Source organism: Eubalaena glacialis, chromosome 1, assembly GCF_028564815.1.
Source record: "Eubalaena glacialis isolate mEubGla1 chromosome 1, mEubGla1.1.hap2.+ XY, whole genome shotgun sequence".
NCBI classification, from domain to species: Eukaryota; Metazoa; Chordata; class Mammalia; order Artiodactyla; family Balaenidae; genus Eubalaena; species Eubalaena glacialis.
In genome coordinates, this window is record NC_083716.1 from 26,183,306 (window position 1) to 26,207,268 (window position 23,963).

General features: G+C 36.3%; 1 protein-coding gene across 2 annotated transcripts in view; it reads left to right on the plus strand.

Moving 5' to 3' along the window:
* The window catches only part of NT5C2 (5'-nucleotidase, cytosolic II), a 104,111-nt gene that overhangs the window by 10,735 nt on the left and 69,413 nt on the right, over nt 1-23,963 (plus strand). For both annotated transcript variants that reach the window (XM_061193736.1, XM_061193738.1), the window contains one exon: nt 17,394-17,518. In XM_061193736.1, the coding sequence (XP_061049719.1) occupies nt 17,418-17,518 (101 nt within the window). In that variant the 5' untranslated portion in view covers nt 17,394-17,417. The remainder of the gene's footprint in view (nt 1-17,393; nt 17,519-23,963) is intronic.

Genomic DNA, 23,963 nt, shown 5'->3' on the forward strand with positions numbered 1-23,963 from the left:
CTTTTAGGAGTCTTACTTTTTGGGAAAAATTAATATTCCTTCATCTTAAAATATTTTATGTGATTTTTTTTCTTTCATGTATTTTATGATTAGAAGGAACAAAGGTTACAAGAATACTTTCAAAGCTAAATTTTATTTCAAAGTGCTGTTCTTTGAGTTAGGGGTGACCCTATTAACTACAGATACTGTGATTTAGGTTTTCAGCAGTATTGTTAGACAAATTAATCTAAATTTGGATCTGACTTCCCTTGTTTTCCAGGGAATGTATTTGTAAGTAAATTGGTTTGTGGTCTTGTTACAGAGGGGACCCTTGATGGCAACATAATGATCTAACCATCTAATTTACCTCTATATTTTCTTGGTTTTACTTGCTCATCTATCAAGGATTAGGATTATCAGGGGCTATGTGTAAAATGTTAGTATGATACCAGGCATACAGATGGACGATATAGCTTTAACTTTTCTTTTCCCATAAAGTAAACTCGTTTAATATGTGTCATATGCAAGTAAAGTTGTATTTATGAAAATAAAATAAATTTCAGGCTGGTGAGAAAATTCAAAAAAGCCATTCAAAATTATCCTTTCCACTCAAGTCTCAGAGCAGTGTTCATTGTTCTTAGAATGACAGTGGTTGATTATAAAACGTATAAATTACTAGTTTTATATTTCAAACACAAGATAAATTCCAGCGAAGTTTAGTAAAACACTGAGTGTTCATATTTACTTAACTGTTATCATTACCCTATTATCTATAGTGACACGCTAATCCCATTGAAAGATGAATATTTGGTTCAAACTGCCATGTGTATAAAACACTTTGCCTGGTGGACCTGTGCTGCATACTGTGTTTAAGTGCTACTTACTTCTTTCTAAGGGAGCTACTGACATGACTTGAAAGAGACATTAAAATGGCCTTGCTAACCAGGCTGCAGATTGCTCACCAGGCTTACCCTGCAGTTTCAGTTACTCTTTGCTTCCTGTTTTCAGAAGTTGCCTGAAGCTTTTGGGGCAGCTGGTTTCCCTTTCTTTGGGGGAGGATGATGTTAGTGGTGAAGGGAACTATGTATGTTTTGCCTATGAAATATTTTTAAAGTGTGAAACTAAAATATTTTAAATGCCTGAGAGTTCATTTCAGTTGTTACTCTTCAGGTACAACTAATTTGCAGGCTGGATATTTTATATTGAAACAAAGGACTGTTTCAATATAAACTGTACCACTATTGCTTGGAAGGAATTAAAATTTGAGCTTTTTATTCAGCATTAGTCACTGCTGTACCTTACTGAAAAAACTACTCTTAAGCTTGACACTGTAAACAGGTGACAAATAAAGTGTTTACCTACTTATTGGAACATTTTTTTTTTTTTTGCCAGATGATAATCAACGTCTATAATTTTACTGTCACTGTGAAAAATAGTTAAACATTAGATAGACTGACTCTGTGAATAGAGTCCAAAAGTCTGTCATAGTAATGCTAACATGTGTTAGATAAGATCATAGGAAAACTGTCAAATAAGGAACTTTTTGAAGATGATTTAAGAAAATCTCACCCCTGTACCTTCACATAACTATATAGACTTCATGGCAAATTTTATTTCATATTAGTGATAATATGGTTATTTAATCATTTATGTTTACATTTTTAGTTGAATAAAATCTTGTGTTATCTTTGCTGAGACTCTGTAACTTGAATTTTTAAAATAAAACGTATTCTGTTTAGTCCATGAAAGATCCAAGAAAGTGCTTTGAATTTTTCCTACAAATAATTTGAAGAAAGTAATACAAAAAGAAGTTAAAATATATGGGGGAAATCTTTTGTTAGTGTAATTACTACCTCTAATTTGTAAGGAAAGAGAGAAAGAAAAGCCTGACTTTTAAAAAACAGTTTTATTGAGGTATAAATACATACAACAAACTGTATATATTTAGAAGGTACAATAAGTTTGACATATGTATATAACCATGAAACAGTCACCATAATTGAGGTAATGAACATATCACACCCAAAAGTTTCCTTGGGCCCCTCCCCACCTCACGCCACCACTCTAGGCAACCACTGATCTGCTTTCTGTCACGGTAGCTTAGTTGGCATTTTCTAGAATTTTATGTAAACAAAATCATGTAGTGTGCACTCATTTTTTTGTCTTCTTTCACTCAGCATAAATTTGAGATTTATTCATGTTGTATATCAATAGTTCATTCCTTTTTATTGCATAATCATATTCCATTGTATGGATATAACACAACATGTATCCATTCACCTGTTCATAGACATTTGGGTTGTTTTCAGTTTCTGACTATGACAAACAAAGCTGCTCTGAATATTCATGTGCAAGTCTTTATATGGATATATGCTTTCATTTCTCTTGGACAATTACTTGGGAGTAGAGAGATTGGGACATAGAGTAGATGTTACATTTAACTTTTAAAGAAATGATGGGAGTTCCCTGGTGGCCTAATGGTTAGGATTCCGGGCTTTAACTTCATGGGTCTGGTTGAATCCCTGGTCAGGAAACTGAGATCCTGCAAGACCAGCAGCGCGTCAAAAAAAAAAAACCAAAATGGCAAATTGTTTTCCAAAGTGCTTGTACTATTTTTATATTCTCACCAGCAGTGTATTGGAGTTCTTGTTGCTCTTTATCCTCATCAAATTTGGCATGGTCAGTCTTTTTTTTTTTTTTTTTTTTGGCTGCACCTCACAGCACACAGGATCTTAGTTCTCCGACCAGGATTGAACCCGTGCCCCCTGCAGTGGAAGTGCGGAGTCCTAGCCACTGGACCGCCAGGGAAGTCCCTGGTCAGACTTTTTAATTTTAAACATTCTAATAGGCATGTAGTAGAATCTCATTATGGTTGTAATTTGCATTTCCCTGGTGATAAATGATGTTGAGTATCATTTCATGTCTTTATTTGCCATCTATATATCTTTTTTGATGACGTGTCTATTCAAACACTTTGCCCATATTTTAATAATTGGATTCTTTGTCTTGTGTTTTGAGAGTTCTGTATATGTTCTGGATACATGTTCTTTTATCGGACGTGTGATTTGCAAATATTTTCCCTCAGACTGTAGCTTATCTCCTCCGCTTTTCCTCCCAAAGAGTGATAGAAAACATTTTAATGGAAACATAATATGAAAATACAATTTTGTTTTGTTTATATTCCTCTGTTAGCCATGAAGAGGGACAAGTTGAGTGTACAAACAAGATTGAAGAGACAATATTTAAACTTCCTAAGGGAGTAAAATATTTTAAATGTTTTTGCATCACTCATATACATATAAACCATAATGTGCAAAACAGATTAACATGTAATGCCAACCTAGTAGTAAGTTGATTTATTGTTTGTTTTATTTTATCTATCATCCCCTTACTTTACTGAGGTCTCTGAACAAATATTATTTCCTTATAGATACCTTCCAAGGTTTTCCTACAATATTATTGTCATTCCTTATCTCTTCACCTTATTTGTTTTACCTATACCATATACCACTTACCACTACCTGGCACAGTGTATTTGGTTACTGTCTTACTCCTCCACTAAGATGTAGGCTCTATGAGGCTGAGAATTTGTCTCTTCTGTTGTAGCTTGTTTTTTCCTCCTCTTATTGGTGTCTTATGAAGAGCAGAAGTTTTAAATTTTGATGGAATCTAATTTATCAACTTTTTTTCTTTTATCCATTGTGCTTTAGGTTTTGGAACTAGGAAATTTTGACTAACCCAAAGCTCACAAAGACTTTCTCTTATGTTTTCTCCTAGAAGTTTTATAGTCTTAGATTTTACATTTAGGCCTACAGTGCATTTTGAATTAATTTTTGTATATGCTGAGAGGTGCCTGATGGTACTGGCTAGGATAGAACCTCCAGTACAATTTTGAGTAGAAGTGGTGAGACTGTACATCTTTTTTCCTGATTTTAGGGGGAAAACATTCAGTCTTTCACCTTTTTAGTATGATGTTATCTGTAGGTTTTTGGTAGATGCACTTTATCATACTAAGGAAGTTACCTTTATAACTAGTTTGCTGAGAGTTTTTATCAGGAAAGCATGTCGAATTTTGTCTTATACTTTTTCTATATCTATTGAGATGATCATACAGTTTTTCTTGTTCTTTTTTTTTTTTTTTTTTTTTTTAAGTCGGCTAATACGTTGACTGATTTTAGCATGTTAAATCATCTCTGCATTCCTGGGATTGACTCCACTTGGTTGTATTATTCTTTTAAAATATTGTTGGATTTGATTTTTATTTCTGTGTGATCAGTAATAATTTCCCTGCTTTCATCTGATTCTAGTTATTTGCATCTTATCTCTGTTTCCTAGTCATTCTAGCTAAGGTTTTGTCAATTTTGTTGGTCATTTCAAAGAATGAACGTTTGGTTTCATTGATTCTGTGTTTATTTATTCTCTATTTTATTTATTTCTTCCCTAATTGTTATTATTACCTTCCTTCTGCTGGGCTTGGGCTTAGTTTGTTCATCTTTTTTTTGCCATTCTAGTTCCTCCAGGTATAAAGTTAGGTTATTGATTTGAGATGTTTCTTCTTTTTTAATGAAGGCATTTACAGCTGTAAATTTTCCTCTGAGTACATACGGCCTTCCCTGTATCTCATAAGTTTTTAGTGTTTCGTGTTTTTGTTTTCTTTTGTCTCTTAACTATTTTCTAGTTTTCCTTGTGATTTCTTCTTTGACCCTGTTGGTTGTTTAAGAGTGTGTTGATTAACTTCCACATATTTGTGAATTTTGTAGTTTTCCTTATCTTATTGACTTCTAGCTTTATTCCATTACAATAGAAGAAGATACTTTGTATGATTTCAATTTTTTAAACATTTATTTATTTAATAAATTTATTAATTTAATTTATTTATTTTTGGCTGCATTGGGTCTTTGTTGCTGCGTACGGGCTTTCTCTAGTTGCGGAGAGCAGGGGCTACTATTCGTTGCAGTGCGCGGGCTTCTCGTTGCGGTGGCTTCTCGTTGCGCAGCGCGGGGTCTAGGTGCGCAGGCTTCAGTAGTCGTGGCACGCGGGCTCAGTAGTTGTGGCTCGTGGGCTCTAGAGTGCAGGCTCAGTAGTTGTGGTACATGGGCTTAGTTGCTCCACGGCATGTGGGATCTTCCCAGACCAGGGCTCGAACCCATGTCCCCTGCATTGGCAGGTGGATTCCTTTTTTTTTTTAAAGGGGACATAAATTCTTATTTTTTAGTTTTTTAAAAAAATTATTTATTTATTTATTTATTTATTATTTTTGGCTGTGTTGGGTCTTCGTTTCTGTGCGAGGGCTTTCTCTAGTTGTGGCAAGCGGGGGCCACTCTTCATCGCGGTGCGCGGGCCTCTCACTATTGTGGCCTCTCTTGTTGCGGAGCACAGGCTCCAGACGCGCAGGCTCAGTAGTTGTGGCTACGGGCCCATTTGCTCCGCGACGTGGGATCTTCCCAGACCAGGGCTCGAACCCGTGTCCCCTGCATTGGCAGGCAGACTCTCAACCACTGCGCCACCAGGGAAGCCCGGCAGGTGGATTCTTAACCACTGCGCCACCAGGGAAGTCCCTAAACATTTATTAAGACTTATTTTATGGTTGAACATATGGTCTATCCTGGATAATGTTCCATGTGCACTTGAGAAGAATGTATATTCTGTTTTTGGGTGGAGTGGTCTATATATGTCTCCTAGGTCTAGTTAGTTTATACTTGTTCAAGCCCTCTATATCGTTATCAATGTTAGTTTTAAATGTTCTATCTATTGTTAGAAGTGAGGTATTGAAGTCCCCAACTATTTCCCACTATAGTTGGGAATAGTTTCGAACTATTTCCCCCTTCAATTTTGTCGGTGTTTGCTTCATGTATTTTGAGGCTCTTTTGTTGGGTGCATTTATGTTTGTAATTGCTATATCTTCTCAGCAAATTGACCCTTTTGTTAGTATATAATGCATCTCTTTGTCGCTTGTAACAGTTTTTTTTTTTTTACTTAAAAGTCTATTTTGTGGGACTTCCCTGGTGGCACAGTCATTAAGAATCCACCTGCCAATGCAGGGGACATGGGTTTGAGTCCTGGTCTGGGAAGATCCCACATGCCGTGGAGCAACTAAGCCCATGTGCCACGACTACTGAGCCTGCACTCTAGAGCCTGCAAGCCACAACTAACTACTGAAGCCCGCATGCCTAGAACCTGTGCTCTGCAACAAGAGAAGCCACCACAAGGAGAAGCCTGTGCACCTCAACAAAGAGTAGCCCCTGCTCGCCGCAACTAGAGAAAGCCCGCGTGCAGCAAGGAAGACCCAACACAGCCAAAAATAAATAAATAAATAAATTTATTTTTTTTTAGAAAAAGTCTATTTTGCATGATAGTAGTGTAGCCACTCCAGTTCTATTTGCTTACTATTTGCATAGAATGTTTTTTCCTGTCCTTCCACTTAAAACCAATTTGTGTCTTTGGATATAAAGTGAGTCTCTTGTAGACAGCATATAGGTGGATCATGTCTTTTTAATCCTTTCTGTGAAACTTTGCCTTCAAAGTAATTACTAATAAGGAAGGACTTATTTTTGCCATTTTGCTATTTGTTTTCTGAATGACTTAAACCCTTTTTGTTCCTCATTTCCTCCATTTATTGCCGCCTTTTGTGTTTAGTTGATGTTTTTAGTGAATGGTTTTGATTCCCTTCTCACAAATTTTATTTTTAATTAAAAAAAATTTTTTTTTTGGCTGTGTTGGGTCTTCGTTGCTGTGCATGGGCTTTCTCTAGTTGTGGCGAGAGGGGGCTACTCTTCATTGTGGTGCGCAGGCTTCTCATTGCTGTGACTTCTCTTGTTGTGGAGCACAGGCTCCAGGAGCATGGGCTTCAGTAGTTGTGGTGTGCGGACTCAGTAGTTGTGGCTCGTGGGTTCTAGAGCACAGGCTCAGTAGTTGTGGCGCACGGGCTTAGTTGCTCCTCGGCATGTGGGATCTTCCTGGACCAGGGTTCGAGCCCGTGTCCCCTGCATTGGCAGATGGATTCTTAAACACTGCGCACCAGGGAAAGTCCTCACAAATTTTAATAATGTTGTATTTTCATTTTGAGTCAGTTAAAAATAATTTCTAATTTCTCCTTTGATTTCTTCTTTGACCCTTGGGTTATATAGAAGTGTGTTCATTTATTTGCAGGTATTTGGGGATTTTCCAGGTATCTTTCTATATTTATTGCTAATTTAATTTCATTGTGGCCAGTGAACATACTTTGTAAGACTTGATTCTTTTTCAATTTCAATTTATTGATACTTGTTTTATGACCCAGAACATGATCTATTTTGGTAAATGTTCCATGTGCACTTGAAAAGAATGTGTATTCTGTGGTTGTTGGGTGGACTGTTTTATGAATGTCAGTTAGGTCAAGTTGGATGATAATGTTGGTCAAGTCTTTTCTATCCTTAACGGGCATCCTGTCCACTTGTTCTATCAGTTATTGAAATATTACTGAAATCTCCAGCTATAATTGTGGTTTTGTCACTTCCTCCTTGCAGTTCTACAAGTTTTTGCTTCATGTATTTTGAAGCTCTGTTATTAGATGTACATAAGCATTTATGATTATTATGTCTTCTTGATAAATGGACCTGTTTATCATTAAGAAATGGGCTTCCTTAAACCTGGTAATATTCTTTGATCTGAAGTATACTTTGTCTAATATTAATGTAACCATGCCAACTTAAAAATTTTTTTTATTAGAGTATAGTTGATTTACAATGTTGTGTTGGTTTCTGATGTACAGCAAAGTGATTGTTTTATATATATATAAATATATATATTTTTTCTTTTTCATCTTTTCCATTATGGTTTATTATGGGATATTGAATATAGTTCCCTGTGCTATATAGTAGGACCTTGTTGTTTACCTATTTTATATATAGTAGTTTATATCTGCTAATCCCAAACTTCTAATTTATCCTGCTCCCATCCCCTTTCCGGTAACCTCAAGTTTGTTTTCTATGTCTGTGAGTCTGTTTCTGTTTTGTAAATAAGTTCATTTGTATCATATTTTAGATTCCACATATTAGTGATATCATATGGTGTTTGTCTTTCTCTTTCTGACTTAACTTCATTTAGTATGATAATCTCCAGGTCCATCTATGTTGCTGCACATGGCATTATTTAATTTTTTTATGGCTAGTATCCTATTGTATATATATATGCAACATTTTCTTTATCTAGTCATCTGTCAATGGACATTTACATTGCTTCCTTGTCTTGGCTGTTGTAAATATGCTGCTATGAACATTGAGGTGCATGTATCTTTTTGAATTACAGTTTTCTCTGGAGATATGCCCAGGAGTGGGATTGCTGGATCACATGGCAACTCTATTTTTAGTTTTCTGTTTTTTTTTTTTTAAATCTCAGGATGGAGGACAGACTTTATTTATTTATTTATTTACTTGCTTACTTATGTGAACCATTTTATTTATTTTTTGGCCACACCGTGTGACATTCATGATCCTAGCTCCCCGACCAGGGATTGAACCCGCGCCCTTGTCATTGAAAGCGTGGAGTCCCAACCACTGGACCACCAGGGAATTCCCTATTTTTCGTGTTGTTGTTTTTTTTTAATATAAATTTATTTATTTATTTTTGGCTGCGTTGGGTCTTTGTTGCTGCACGCAGGCTTTCTGTTGTTGCAGCGAGTGGGGGCTACTCTTCGTTGCAGTGCGCAGGCTTGTCACTGCGGTGGCTTGTCTTTGTTGCAGAGCATGGGCTCTAGGTGTGTGGGCTTCAGTAGTTGTGGCATGTGGGCTCAGTAGTGTGGCTCACGGACTCTAGAGCGCAGGCTCAGTACTTGTGGTGCATGGGATCAGTTGATCCGTGGCATGTGGGATCTTCCCGGACTAGGGCTCGAACCTGTGTCCCTGCATTGGCAGGCGGATTCTTAACCACTGTGCCACCAGGGAAGTCCTAGATTTAGTTTTTTTAAGGAACCTCCATACTGTTTTCCATACCGGTTGCACCAGTTTACATTCCCACCAACAGTGTAAGAGGGTTCCCTTTTTTCCACACCCTTTCCAGCATTTGTTATTTGTAGACTTCTAAATGATGGGCATTCTGACTGGTGTGAGGTGATACCTCATTGTAGTTTTGATTTGCATTTTTGTCATAATTAGCGATGTTGAGCATCTTTTCATGTGCCTATCGACCATCTGTATGTTTTCTTTGAAGAAATGTCTATTTAGGTCTTCCACCTATTTTTTGATTGGGTTATTTTTGTTGTTGTTTTTATTGAGTTGTATGAGCTGTTTATATACTTCGGAAATTAAGGCCTTGTTGGTCGCATCATTTGCAAATATTTTCTCCCAGTCTGTAGGTTGTCTTTTCATTTTGTTTATGATTTCCTTTGCTGTTCAAAAGCTTATAAGTTTGATTGGGTCCCACTTGTTTATTTTTGCTTTTATTTTTATTGCCTTCGAGACTGACCTAAGAAAACATTGGTACAATTTATGTCAGAGAATGTTTTGCATATGTTCTCTTCTGGGAGTTTTGTGGTGCCATGTCTTATATTTAGGTCCTACAGCTTTTTTTTTTTTTGATTGGGGTAGATATTTAAAACTTAGTGTAATTTTTAAAATATGGTTGCGTAAAATTCTACCGCCTTGCTATTTTTTTGTTTGCTTTGTTGTTTCCTTTTTCTCTTTTTATCTCATATTTTGGGTTGATTATTTCTTGTTTCCATTTTATCTCTTTTGTTGCCTTATTAGCTATAACTTTGTTACTGTGGTGATTGTTTTAGGGTGTATAGTATGCATCTTTACCTTATCACAGTCTGCTTTCAACTGGTATACTACTTCATGTGTACTATAGGAGTCTTCAAGTAGTATACTTTTGTTCTCTTCTTACCCACCTTTGGGTTATTATTGTCACATATTTTAGTTCTATATATGTTATAAACCTAACAATATATTACTGTTACTTTTGCTTCAAACAGTTATCTTTTAGAAAGATTTAATAGTAGGGAAAAATCTTTTAGAGTTACCCATTCCTTTGTGTAGATTGATTTCCATCTGGTATTGTTTTCCTCTTACCTGAAGGACTTCCTTTAAAATTTCTTTTGGAGTCTGCTGGTGATTAATTCTTTCAGCTTTTGTCATCTGAAGAAGTCTTTATTTCTGAAGGATGTTTTTGTCGGGGAAAGAATTCTAGGTTGACGCTTATTTTCTTTCAGTTCTTTAAAGGTGTTTCTCCACTTTTCTCTGGCTTCACTGCTTCAGATGAGGAATTTGTTTTTTTCTTCTCTATATGATGTCTTCTTTCTCTAGCTGCTTCTTTAATATTTTCTCTTTATCACTCCTTTTAAGTAATTTGATTTTGATGTGCCTTGGTGTAGTTTTCTTGTTTTGTGTGCTTGGGGTTTGCTGAGTTTTCTTGGACCTGTAGATTTCTAATTTTCATTAAGTTTGGAAATTTTCCCCCACGATTTCTTTAAATAATTTTTCTGTCTTCTCCCTTTCTCTTTTCTTTTGTGGACTCCAATTATGCATATATTAGAAATCAGAATACACTTGAAACTGTTGCACAGGTCACTGATCTGTTTTAATTTGGATAGTTTCTATTGCTATGTCTTCAAGTTACTAATGTTTTCTTTAAAGTCTAATCTGTCATTAATCTATTCAGTGTATTTCTCATCTCAGATTGTAGTTGTCACTTCTAGATGTTTGAGTTGGGTCTTTTAAAAAGATTTTTCATGCCTGTACTTAACGTTTTCAGTCTTCTAGTATTTTGAACATATGAAATACATTCAATTATCAATTATATATTGAATGATATATTATTTGAATTGCATATTATATATTGAATTTTGTCCAATTATAATAACTTAGTGTCTTTGAGTATTGTATCACCTGTGTCATTTGTGGGTTTGCTTCAGTTGGTTTTTTTTTAAAGATTTATTCATTTATTATTTATTTATTTTATTTATTTTTGGCTGCGTCAGGTCTTAGTTGAGGCACGAGGGATCTTCATTGAGACATGCGGGATCTTTCATTAAGGTGTGCGGGCTCTTCATTGTGGTGCACAGGCTTCTCTAGTTGTGGCACGCAGTCCCAGGGCGTGTGGGCTCTGTAGTTTGTGGTACGTGGGGTGTAGTTGAGGCGCGCCAGCTCGGTAGTTGTGGCATGTGGGCTTAGTTGCCCCATGGCATGTGGGATTTTAATTCCCTGACCAGGGATCAAAACCGTGTCCCCTGCATTGTGAGGTGGATTCTTTACCACTGGACCACCAGGGAAGTCCCTGCTTCAGTTGATTTTTCTCCTCATTATGTATCATAGTTTCCTTTTCCTTTGAATGCTGCAATTTTTTTTTTTAATTCCTAGGTATTTTATTCTTTTTGTTGCAAAGGTAAATGGGAGTGTTTCCTTAATTTCTCTTTCAGATTTTTCATCATTAGTGTATAGGAATGCAAGAGATTTCTGTGCATTAATTTTGCATCCTGCAACTTTACCAAATTCATTGATTAGCTCTAGTAGTTTTCTGGTGGCATCTTTAGGATTGTCTATGTATAATATCATGTCATCTGCAAACAGTGACAGTTTTACTTCTTCTTTTCCAGTTTGTATTCCTTTTCCAGTTTGTATTCCTTTTGTTTCTTTTTCTTCTCTGATTGCCGTGGCTAGGACTTCCAAAACTATGTTGAATAAGAGTGGCGAGAGTGGACATCCTTGTCTTGTTCCTGATCTTAGTGGAAATGCTTTCAGTTTTTCACCATTGAGAATGATGTTTGCTGTGGGTTTGTTGTATATGGCCTTTATTATGTTGAGGTAGGTTCCCTCTATGCCCACTTTCTGGAGAGTTTTTATCATAAATGGGTGTTGAATTTTGTCAAAAGCTTTTTCTGCATCTATTGAGATGATCATATGGTTTTTATTCTTCAGTTTGTTAATATGGTGTATCACATTGATTGATTTGCATATATTGAAGAATCCTTGCATCCCTGAGATAAATCCCACTTGATCATGGTGTATGATCCTTTTAATGTGTTGTTGGATTCTGTTTGCTAGTATTTTGTTGAGGATTTTTGCATCTATATTCATCAGTGATATTGGTCTGTAATTTTCCTTTTTTGTAGTATCTTGGTCTGGTTCTGGTATCAGGGTGATGGTGGCCTCATAGAATGAGTTTCGGAGTGTTCCTTCCTCCGCAATTTTTGGAAGAGTTTGAGAAAGATGGGTGTTAGCTCTTCTCTAAGTGTTTGATAAAATTCACCTGTGAAGCCATCTGGTCCTGGACTTTTGTTTGTTGGAAGATTTTTAATCACAGTTTCAATTTCATCACTTGTGATTGGTCTGTTCATATTTTCTATTTCTTCCTGGTTCAGTCTTGGAAGGTTATACCTTTCTAAGAATTTGTCCATTTCTTCCAGGTTGTCCATTTTATTGGCATAGAGTTGCTTGTAGTAGTCTCTTAGGATGCTTTGTATTTCTGCAGTGTCTGTTGTAACTTCTCCTTTTTCATTTCTAATTTTATTGATTTGAGTCCTCTCCCTCTTTTTCTTGATGAGTCTGGCTAATGGTTTATCAATCTTGTTTATCTTCTCAAAGAACCAACTTTTAGTTTTATTGATCTTTGCTATTATTTTCTTTGTTTCTATTTCATTTATTTCTGCTCTGATCTTTATGATTTCTTTCCTTCTGCTAACTTTGGGTTTTGTTTGTTCTTCTTTCTCTAGTTCCTTTAGGTGTAAGGTTAGATTGTTTATTTGAGATCTTTCTTCTTTCTTGAGGTAGGCTTGTATAGCTATAAACTTCCCTCTTAGAACTGCTTTTGCTGCATCCCATAGGTTTTGGATCATCGTGTTTTCATTGTCATTTGTCTCTAGGTATTTTTTGATTTCCTCTTCGATTTCTTCAGGGATCTCTTGGTTATTTAGTAACGTATTGTTTAACCTCCATGTGTTTGTGTTTTTTATGTTTTTTTCCCCTGTAATTAATTTCTTTTTTTTAAAATAATTTTATTAAATCTTTGTCCTTGAGTAGACATCTTTTTTTTAAATAAATTTATTTATTTATTTATTTAGTTTTGGCTGTGTTGGGTCTTCATTTCTGTGCGCAGGCCCTCTCTAGTTGCGGTGAGCGGGGGCCACTCTTCATCGCGGTGTGCGGGCTTCTCATTGTTGTGGCCTCTCTTGTTGTGGAGCACAGGCTCTACACGCGCAGGCTCAGTGGTTGTGGCTCACAGGCTTAGTTGCTCCGCGGCATGTGGGATCTTCCCAGACCAGGGCTCGAACCCTTGTCCTCTGCATTGGCAGGCAGATTCTTAACCACTACGCCACCAAGGAAGCCCCTTGTAATTCATTTCTAATCTCATAGCGTTGTGGTCGGAAAAGGTGCTTGATATGATTTCAATTTTCTTAAATTTACTGAGGCTTGATTTGTGGCCCAGGATGTGATGTATCCTGGAGAATGTTCCGTGCTCACTTGAGAAGAAAGTGTAATCTGCTGTTTTTGGATGGAATGTCCTATAAATATCAATTCAATCTATCTGGTCTATTGTGTCATTTAAACCTTGTGTTTCCTTATTTATTTTCATTTTGGATGATCTGTCTATTGGTGTAAGTGAGGTGTTAAAGTCCCCCACTATTATTGTGTTACTGTTGATTTCCTCTTTTATAGCTGTTAGCAGTTGTCTTAGGTTTTGAGGTGCTCCTATGTTGGGTGCATATATATTTATAATTGTTATATCTTCTTCTTGGATTGATCCGTTGATCATTATGTAGTGTCCTTTCTTGTCTTTTGTAACATTCTTTATTTGAAAGTCTATTTTATCTGATATGAGTATAGCTACTCCATCTTTCTTTTGATTTCCATTTGCATGGAATATCTTTTTCCATCCCCTCACTTTCAGTCTGAATGTGTCCCTAGGTCTGAAGTGGGTCTCTTGTAGACAGCATATAGATGGGTCTTGTTTCTGTATCCATTCAGCAAACCTGTGTCTTTTGGTTGGAGCATTTAATCCATTCACGTTTAAAGTAATTATCGATATGTATGTTCCTGTTACCATTTTCTTAATTGTTTTGGGTTTGTTTTTGTAGGTCCTTTTTTTTCTCTTGTGCTTCCCACTTAGAATAAGTTCCTTTAGCATTTGTTGTAGAGCTGGTTTGGTGGTGCTGAATTCTCTTAGCTTTTACTTGTCTGTAAAGCTTTTGATTTCTCCATCGAATCTGAATGAGATCCTTGCCGGGTAGAGTCATCTTGGTTGTAGGTTCTTCCCTTTCATCACTTTAAGTATATCATGCCACTCCCTTCTGGCTTGTAGAGTTTCTGCTGAGAAATCAGCTGTTAACCTTACAGGAGTTCCCTTGTATGTTATTTGTGGTTTTTCCCTTGCTGCTTTCAATAATTTTTCTTTGTCTTTAATTTTTTCCAATTTGAGCTCCAGGCATGCGGGCTTCACTAGTTGTGGCACGCGAGCTCAGTAGTTGTGGCTCACAGGCTCTAGAGCGCAGGCTCAATAGTTGTGGCACAGGGGCTTAGTTGCTTCGTGGCATGTGGGATCTTCCCAGACCAGGGCTCAAACCCATGTCCCCTGCAGTGGCAGGCAGATTCTCAACCACTGCGCCACCAGGGAAGTCCCTTTTTTTTAAAAATTTATTTATGGCCGTGTTGGGTCTTCATTGCTATGCATGGGCTTTCTCTAGTTGTGTCGAGTGGGGGCTACTCTTCGTTGCGGTGCGCGGGCTTCTCATTGTGGTGGCTTCTCTTGTTGTGGAGCACGGGCTCCAGGCATGCGGGTTTCAGTAGTCGTGACATGCGGGCTCAGTAGTTGTGGCTTGCGGGCTCTAGAGTGCAGGCTCAGTAGTTGTGACACATGAGCTTAGTTGGTCCACAGCATGTGGGATCTTCCCAGACCAGGGATCGAACCCGCTTCCCCTGTATTGGCGGGGGGATTCTTAACCACTGCGCCACCCGGGAATCCCTCCTTAACTTTTTAAAAATAAAAAGAGGTAATCTTTTGTGAATACTATTAGAGATTTTTTAAAAGTCGGAGTTCACTTAAGGCCTTAACAATAAATAAACAAAATTTATTTCCTATACTTTACTATATGGACTATAATTGCAGTAGAGCGCAAGTTAAAGCTTTTCTTTAATGGCATGACTATTCTGATTTCTCTTAATTCATCATAGAATACAAATTTCATTTCTGAGTCTTATTTAAGCTTATGTAAGATATAGTCCTGGTCCTTCCCTCAACCTCCACTCCTCCCCCCACTGAAAACCATTGAAGTTCCATTGTAATTCTGTACTTTTCAAAATTTCACCCTTTTTTTGGTCCACAAAATAGTCTGGATTTGCTACATGAATTAAAAAAAAAAAAAAAACCCATAGTATCTCTAGATTCAGTTATAGTGGCCGAGCAAATAACTTCTCTTAAGTTATGTGGGGTCCTACACCAAGGGGGAAAAACTGTGGTGGGATGGGGATGGTAGTGTGCTGAATTGGGCGATTGGGATTGACATGTATACAGTGATGTGTATAAAATTGATGACTGATTAAAAAAAAAAAAGTTATGTGGGGTCCTAGTTCCGCTACCAGGGATCGCATCTGTGCCCCCTGCAGTGGAAGCACGGAGTCTTAACCATTGGACTGCCAGGGAAGTCCCTTAACTAGAGTCTTTTGCAAGTACCAGTACTTTTGTTATCTAAACAGTGTTTGGAAATCTTGATTACTTCAGAAACATTACAGACCTAAATATATATCCAAAAGAATTGAAAACTGGTACTCAAGTAAATACATTGTTCGTACATGTTCATAGCAGTACTATTCACAGTAGCCAAAAGGTGGAAATAGTCCAAATGTCTATCAGCGGATGAAGAGATAAACAAATTGTGGTACATGCACACAGTGGAATATTTATTATTCAGCCATAGAAAGGAAGGAAGTATCTGAAACATGATACAACATGGATGAAACTAGAAAACATGCTAAATGAAAGAAGCCAGATACAAAAACTCACACACTATATGATTCTGTTTATATGAAATATCCAGAATAGATAAACCCAAAGAGGCAGAAGTGGGATTGGGGTGGCCATGGGGTGGGGAGAATGGGGAGAAACTGCTTAATGGGTAAAGGGTTTTACTTTGGAGTGACAGAAGTATTTTGGAACTAGATAGAGGTGGTGGTTGCACTATATTATGAACATACTGAATGCCATTGATTTACTTTTTTTTTTAAATTTTATTTTATTTGTTTATTATTTTTGGCTGCATTGGGTCTTCGTTGCTGTATGCAGGCTTTCTCTAGTTGCGGTGAGCAGGGGCTACTCTTCGTTGCAGCGCGTGGGCTTCTCGTTGCAGTGGCTTCTCTTGTTGTGGAGCACGGGCTCTAGGCGCGCGGGCTTCAGTAGTTGTGGCACGTGGGCTTCAGTAGTTGTGGCTCGCAGGCTCTAGAGCGCAGGCTCAGTAGTTGTGGCATACGGGCTTAGCTGCTCCGCGGTATGTGGGGTCTTCCTGGACCAGGGCTTGAACCTGTGTTCCCTGCATTGGCAGGCGGATTCTTAACCACTGCACCACCAGGGAAGTCCCTGACTTACTTTAAAATGGTTAGTTTTCTTATGTGAATTTCACCTCAATAAATTATTATTTTAAAAAGCTACAAAGATGGCTTACTTTAAAATTGACATAATGTCATAAACAATGTTAACATTTTCAAAATTGGAAATAAATTAGAATGCAGATGTTTTCACAAACATTGGTATTTTAATAAAATGTTAATAAACTTCTTAACTCTAAAAGGTTATTTTTCATCCTTATTTAAAGCTGCAGATGAAAACTGCAAAAATAGAAGTGAAACCTGTAGCAGTGCCTATAGTAAAAATACAGTAAAGACACTTACCTGCTCACCTCGTTTTAGATGTTTATTCCAATGAGATGAAATGTTTTAGTTTATTGCTTCTTCTAGTTCAGTCTGTAATACTAGCTGCAAGATAATGTATCATAGAAAAATATAAAAGCATAATATAATTAGAAGTCAAATACTCATACATATTTGTACTACCATTGATTGAGTTTAGTATGTTTATCAGAATTAAAAAGTTGCTTGCTTTACATATTTTGAACATACATTAACTGAAAATTATATATTTTCACATGTCTGTGGTCTCAGCCCCTTTTCTGGAAACTAGGATTAAAGTAAATTATTACTGGCAATCATGCTTAATTTTTTGAAAGTGTTATATATGATCGTTCTGGATAGAAATTACTATATGAAATTATTTTCCTAAATTTACATAGTTTAGAAGTGTTAGTTTAATTTTTCAGTATATTTCCATATTCAATGTATTTAAATAGTTATATCAGACAATTTGCAAGCTAGAGTTTTACTAATTTTTAAAAAAATTCTGATATCAATATACAGATGCTAATGTTAATCTACTAAATTACTGATTTTCTTTTCTAGAATTGAGCATACAAATAAAATAAAATGACAACTTCCTGGAGTGATCGGTTACAAAATGCAGCAGATATGCCTGCTAACATGGATAAACATGCCCTGAAAAAGTATCGACGAGAAGCTTATCATCGGTAAGTATTTTGTCTATTTAATCCTCAAAACAGCTCTATAAAGTGGGCGTATAATATCTTCATTTTACGGATGATGAAATTAACGTGCAGAGTAGTTAGGCAATTTACCCTAGATCACATAGCTGGTTCATGGTTCAAACCCTGTCCAAAGTCCTGAATTTTATTGCCAGAATTTTACAACCACACTGCTGCTGCTTTTTTAAAAAAATTCTTACTGCTTCTTATATCTACTAATAAAAGTCCTTAAGAGCAGAAAGTCTTCAGCTGCTAGAAAATTGTGCCTTAGTTATGAATAATGCAGTTTGTTTTTTTCTGTTTTTTTTGTTTTTAAATGAGATATATTTTAAATTTATCACAATGTCAAAGATTCAAAAGGTTAGGTATTAGTATAGATACGGGGAAACAGGCACTTTCTGTTTTTTTTTTTGAATTTTTGAATTTTAATTTATTTTTTTATAAAGCAGGTTCTTATTAGTTATCCATTTTATACATATTAGTGTGTATATGTCAATCCCGATCTCCCAATTCATCACACCCCCCCCCCTCCACTTTCCCCCCTTGGTGTCCATACATTTGTTCTCTACATCTGTGTCTCAATTTCTGCCCTGCAAACCAGTTCATCTGTACCATTTTTCTAGGTTCCACATATATGCGTTAATATATGATATTTGTTTTTCTCTTTCTGACTTAATTCACTCTGTATGACAGACTCTAGATCCATCCACATCTCTACAAATGACACAATTTCATTCCTTTTTATGGCTGAGTAATATTCCATTGTATATATGTACCACATCTTCTTTATCCATTCGTCTGTCGATGGGCATTTAGGTTGCTTCCATGTCCTGGCTATTGTAAATAGTGCTGCAATGAACATTGGGGTGCATGTGTCTTTTTGGATTATGCTTTTCTCTGGGTATATGCCCAGTAGTGGGATTGCTGGGTCATATGGTAATTCTATTTTTAGTTTTTTAAGGAACCTCCATACTGTTCTCCATAGTGGCTGTATCAATTTACATTCCCACCAACAGTGCAAGAGGGTTCCCTTTTCTCCACACCCTCTCTAGCATTTGTTGTTTGTAGATTTTCTGATGATGCCTATTCTAACTGGTGTGAGGTGATACCTCACTGTAGTTTTGATTTGCATTTCTCTAATAATTAGTGATGTTGAGTAGCTTTTCATGTGCTTCTTGACCATCCATATGTCTTCTTTGGAAAATGTCTATTTAGGTCTTCTTCCCATTTTTGGATTGGGTAGTTTGTTTTTTTAATATTGAGCTGCATGAGCTGTTTATATATTTTAGAGATTAATCTTTTGTCCGTTGATTCGTTTGCAAATATTTTCTCCCATTCTGAGGGTTGTCTTTTCGTCTTGTTTGTAGTTTCCTTTGTTGTGCAAAACCTTTTAAGTTTCATTAGGTCCCATTTGTTTATTTTTGTTTTTATTTTCATTACTCTAGGAAGTGGATCAAAAAAGATCTTATTGTGATTTATGTCAAAGAGTGTTCTTCCTATGTTTTCCTCTAAGAGTTTTATAGTGTCCGGTCTTATATTTAGGTCTCTAATCCATTTTGAGTTTATTTTTGTGTATGGTGTTAGGGAGTGTTCTAATTTCATTCTTTTACATGTAGCTGTCCAGTTCTCCGAGCACCACTTATTGAAGAGACTGTCTTTTCTCCATTGTATATCCTTGCCTCGTTTGTCATAGATTAGTTGACCATAGGTGTGTGGGTTTATCTCTGGGCTTTCTATCCTGTTCCATTGATCTATATTTCTGTTTTTGTGCCAGGACCATATTGTCTTGATTATTGTGGCTTTGTAGTATAGTCTGAAATCAGGGAGTCTGATTCCTCCAGTTCCATTTTTTTCCCTCAAGACCACTTTGGCTATTTGGGGTCTTTTGTGTCTCCATACAGATTTTAGGATTTTTTGTTCTAGTTCCATAAAAAATGCCATTGGTAATTTGATAGGGATTGCATTGAATCTGTAGATTGCTTTGGGTAGTATAGTCATTTTCACAATATTGATTCTTCCAATCCAAGAACATGGTGTATCTCTCCATCTGTTTGTATCATCTTTAATTTCTTTCATCAGTGTCTACTAGTTTTCTGCATACAGGTCTTTTGTCTCCCTAGGTAGGTTTATTCCTAGGTATTTCATTCTTTTCATTGCAGTGGTAAATGGGAGTGTTTCCTTAATTTCTCTTCAGATTTTTCATCATTTGTGTATAGGACTGCAAGAGATTTCTGAGCATTAATTTTGTATCCTGCAACTTTACCAAATTCATTGATTAGCTCTAGTAGTTTTCTGGTGGCATCTTTAGGATTGTCTATGTATAGTATTATGTCATCTGCAAACAGTGACAGTTTTACTCCTTCTTTTCCAGTTTGTATTCCTTTTATTTCTTTTTTTTCCCTGATTGCCGTGGCTAGGACTTCCAAAACTATGTTGAATAAGAGTGGCGAGAGTGGACATCCTTGTCTTGTTCCTGATCTTAGAGGAAATGCTTTCAGTTTTTCACCATTGAGAAGGATGTTTGCTGTGGGTTTGTTGTATATGGCCTTTATTATGTTGAGGTAGGTTCCCTCTATGCCCACTTTCTGGAGAGTTTTTATCATAAATGGGTGTTGAATTTTGTCAAAAGCTTTTTCTGCATCTATTGAGATGATCATATGGTTTTTATTCTTCAGTTTGTTAATATGGTGTATCACATTGATTGATTTGCGTATGTTGAAGAATCCTTGCATCTCTGGGATAAATCCCACTTGATCATGGTGTATGATCCTTTTAATGTGTTGTTGGATTCTGTTTGCTAGTATTTTGTTGAGGATTTTTGCATCTATATTCATCAGTGATATTGGTCTGTAATTTTCCTTTTTTGTAGTATCTTGGTCTGGTTCTGGTATCAGGGTGATGGTGGCCTCATAGAATGAGTTTCAGAGTGTTCCTTCCTCTGCAATTTTTGGAAGAGTTTGAGAAAGATGGGTGTTAGCTCTTCTCTAAGTGTTTGATAGAATTCACCTGTGAAGCCATCTGGTCCTGGACTTTTGTTTGTTGGAAGATTTTTAATCACAGTTTCAATTTCATTACTTGTGATTGGTCTGTTCATATTTTCTATTTCTTCCTGGTTCAGTCTTGGAAGGTTATACCTTTCTAAGAATTTGTCCATTTCTTCCAGGTTGTCCATTTTATTGGCATAGAGTTGCTTGTAAGTAGTCTCTTAGGATGCTTTGTATTTCTGCAGTGTCTGTTATAACTTCTCCTTTTTCATTTCTAATTTTATTGATTTGAGTCCTCTCCCTCTTTTTCTTGATGAGTCTGGCTAATGGTTTATCAATTTTGTTTATCTTCTCAAAGAACCAGCTTTTAGTTTTATTGATCTTTGCTATTATTTCTTTGTTTCTGTTTCATTTATTTCTGCTCTGATCTTTATGATTTCTTTCCTTCTGCTAACTTTGGGTTTTGTTTGTTCTTCTTTCTCTAGTTCCTTTAGGTGTAAGGTTAGATTGTTTGAGATGTTTGTTGTTTCTTAAGGTAGGCTTGTATACGTATAAACTTCCCTCTTAAAACTGCTTTTGCTGCATCCCATAGGTTTTGGATCATCGTGTTTTCATTGTCATTTGTCTCTAGGTATTTTTTGATTTCCTCTTTGATTTCTTCAGGGATCTCTTGGTTATTTAGTAACGTATTGTTTAGCCTCCATGTGTTTGTGTTTTTTACGGTTTTTTTCCCTGTAATTGATTTCTAATCTCATAGCGTTGTGGTCAGAAAAGTGCTTGATATGATTTCAGTTTTCTTAAATTTGCTGAGGCTTGATTTGTGACCCAAGATGTGATGTATCCTGGAGAATGTTCCGTGCGCACTTGAGAGGAAAGTGTAATCTGCTGTTTTTGGATGGAATGTTCTATAAATATCAATTCAATCTATCTGGTCTATTGTGTCATTTAAACCTTCTGTTTCCTTATTAATTTTCTGTTTGGATGATCTGTCCATTGTTGTAAATGAGGTGTTAAAGTCCTCCAGTATTATTGTGTTACTGTCGATTTCCTCCTTTGTAGCTTTTGGCAGTTGCCTTATGTATTGAGGTGTTCCTATGTTGGGTGCATATATATTTATAATTGTTATATCTTCTTCTTGGATTGATCCCTTGATCATTATGTAGTGTCCTTCCTTGTCTCTTGTAACATTCTTTATTTGAAAGTCTATTTTATCTGATATGAGTATTGCTACTGCAGCTTTCTTTTGATTTCCATTTGCATGGTATATCTTTTTCCATCCCCTCACTTTCAGTCTGTATGTGTCCCTAGGTCTGAAGTGGGTCTCTTGTAGACAGCATATGTATGGGTCTTGTTTTTGTATCTATTTAGCGAGCCTGTGTCTTTTGGTTGGAGCATTTAATCCATTCACGTTTAAGGTAATTATCGATATGTATGTTCCTGTTACCATTTTCTTAATTGTTTTGGGTTTGTTTTTGTAGGTCCTTTTCTTCTCTTGTGTTTCCTACTTAGAGAAGTTCCTTTAGCATTTGTTGTAGAGCTGGTTTGGTGGTGCTGAATTCTCTTAGCTTTTTCTTGTCTGTAAAGCTTTTGATTTCTCCATCGAATCTGAATGAGATCCTTGCCGGGTAGAGTCATCTTGGTTGTAGGTTCTTCCCTTTCATCACTTTAAGTATATCATGCCACTCCCTTCTGGCTTGTAGAGTTTCTGCTGAGAAATCAGCTGTTAATCTTATGGGAGTTCCCCTGTATGTTATTTGTGGTTTTTCCTTTGCTGCTTTCAATAATTTTTCTTTGTCTTTAATTTTTGCCAGTTTGATTACTATGTGTCTCGGTGTGTTTCTCCTTGGGTTTATCCTGTATGGGACTCCCTGCACTTCCTGGACTTGGGTGGCTATTTCCTTTCCCATGTTAGGGAAGTTTTCAACTATAATCTCTTCAAATATTTTCTCCGGTCCTTTCTCTCTCTCTTCTCCTTCTGGGACCCCTATAATGCAAATGTTGTTGCATTTAATGTTGTCCCAGAGGTCTCTTAGGCTGTCTTCATTTCTTTTCATTCTTTTTTCTTTATTGTGTTCCGCAGCAGTGAATTCCACCATTCTGTCTTCCAGGTCACTTATCTGTTCTTCTGCCTCAGTTATTCTGCTATTGATTCCTTCTAGTGTATTTTTCATTTCAGCTATTGTATTTTTCATTTCTGTTTGTTCTTTAATTCTTCTAGGTCTTTGTTAAACATTTCTTGCATCTTCTCGATCTTTGCCTCCATTCTTTATCCAAGGTCCTGGATCATCTTCACTATCATTATTCTGAATTCTTTTTCTGGAACGTTGCCTATCTCCACTTCATTTAATTGTTTTTCTGGGGTTTTATCTTGTTCCTTCATCTGGTAGAATGCCCTCTGCCTTTTCATCTTGTCTGTCTTTCTGTGAATGTGGTGTTTGTTCCACAGGCTGAAGCATTGTAGTTCTTCTTGCTTCTGCTGTCTGCCCTCTCAATAATGCAGTTTTTAATTGCCATTTGCCACAAACTGATTATAGTTTTTAAATAGTTTTAGAATTGTGCCTACTGATTACTGTATTAGCTTGAACGTGGATAATTCTGGGTGTTAGCAGTGTTTTCTTGTATTGATTTAAGACTTTAATATTTTCTCTAAATCATTTTTTCTTTAAAAGTTTAAAAAGTAAGTATTTTCAATTCATTTGCCAGTTTTAATAGATTCAATTAAATGGCTGCTTCTAAATCTTAATGGCTACCTGAATCTTAAGTGGCTGAGATACTTGGAAGTAGATACTGCAATTAGGAATCTTTTGGTTTTAGACAGAAATTAGAAGTTTATACTTGTAGGATAGAAAGATCTGGGCCCTAGTAGTACTGTCTCTGCCTCTGTCCTGGGAAATCCAGGAAAAGTGGAAATGCTGGTGTACTGGTAGTGCAAAAACGTTGCATAGGAACTCCAGGAAGTCTACAACAACTCATAATTACTCATCTGTTCTGGGATGGTTAAACTAGTTTATACAGATAAGTTCTTGTAAGCAGACAAAAAAATAATTCTGATTCCATTCTTCTCTGTGTAGGAAAGCTAGGTCAGAATTAGGTAACATTTTAGTGCTTCAGTAAGCATTAATATTTTGAAGAAAATAGTTACTTGATATTGAATATCTTGAAAGTTAATTATTGCATCAATAGTTGGTTTTTAAAGTAGGTTGGTGATATTTCCCTGATGGTAGGTCACTAGGTAGCATTTTTTCCAGTTCATGAATGTTTACATTAAGAAAAAAATTAATGTAAGAACAAACGTTGTAAATACTACTTGTACTAAAGAATAAAATTTTGGAAACATATCAAGAGAGAGGTCAAGATGAAAAATTGAAAACTGACTTCCAAAAGCAAAAAGGTTTGTATTCAAATCATTTAATTTATGATATACACAAACTTTTATCACTTTTAGG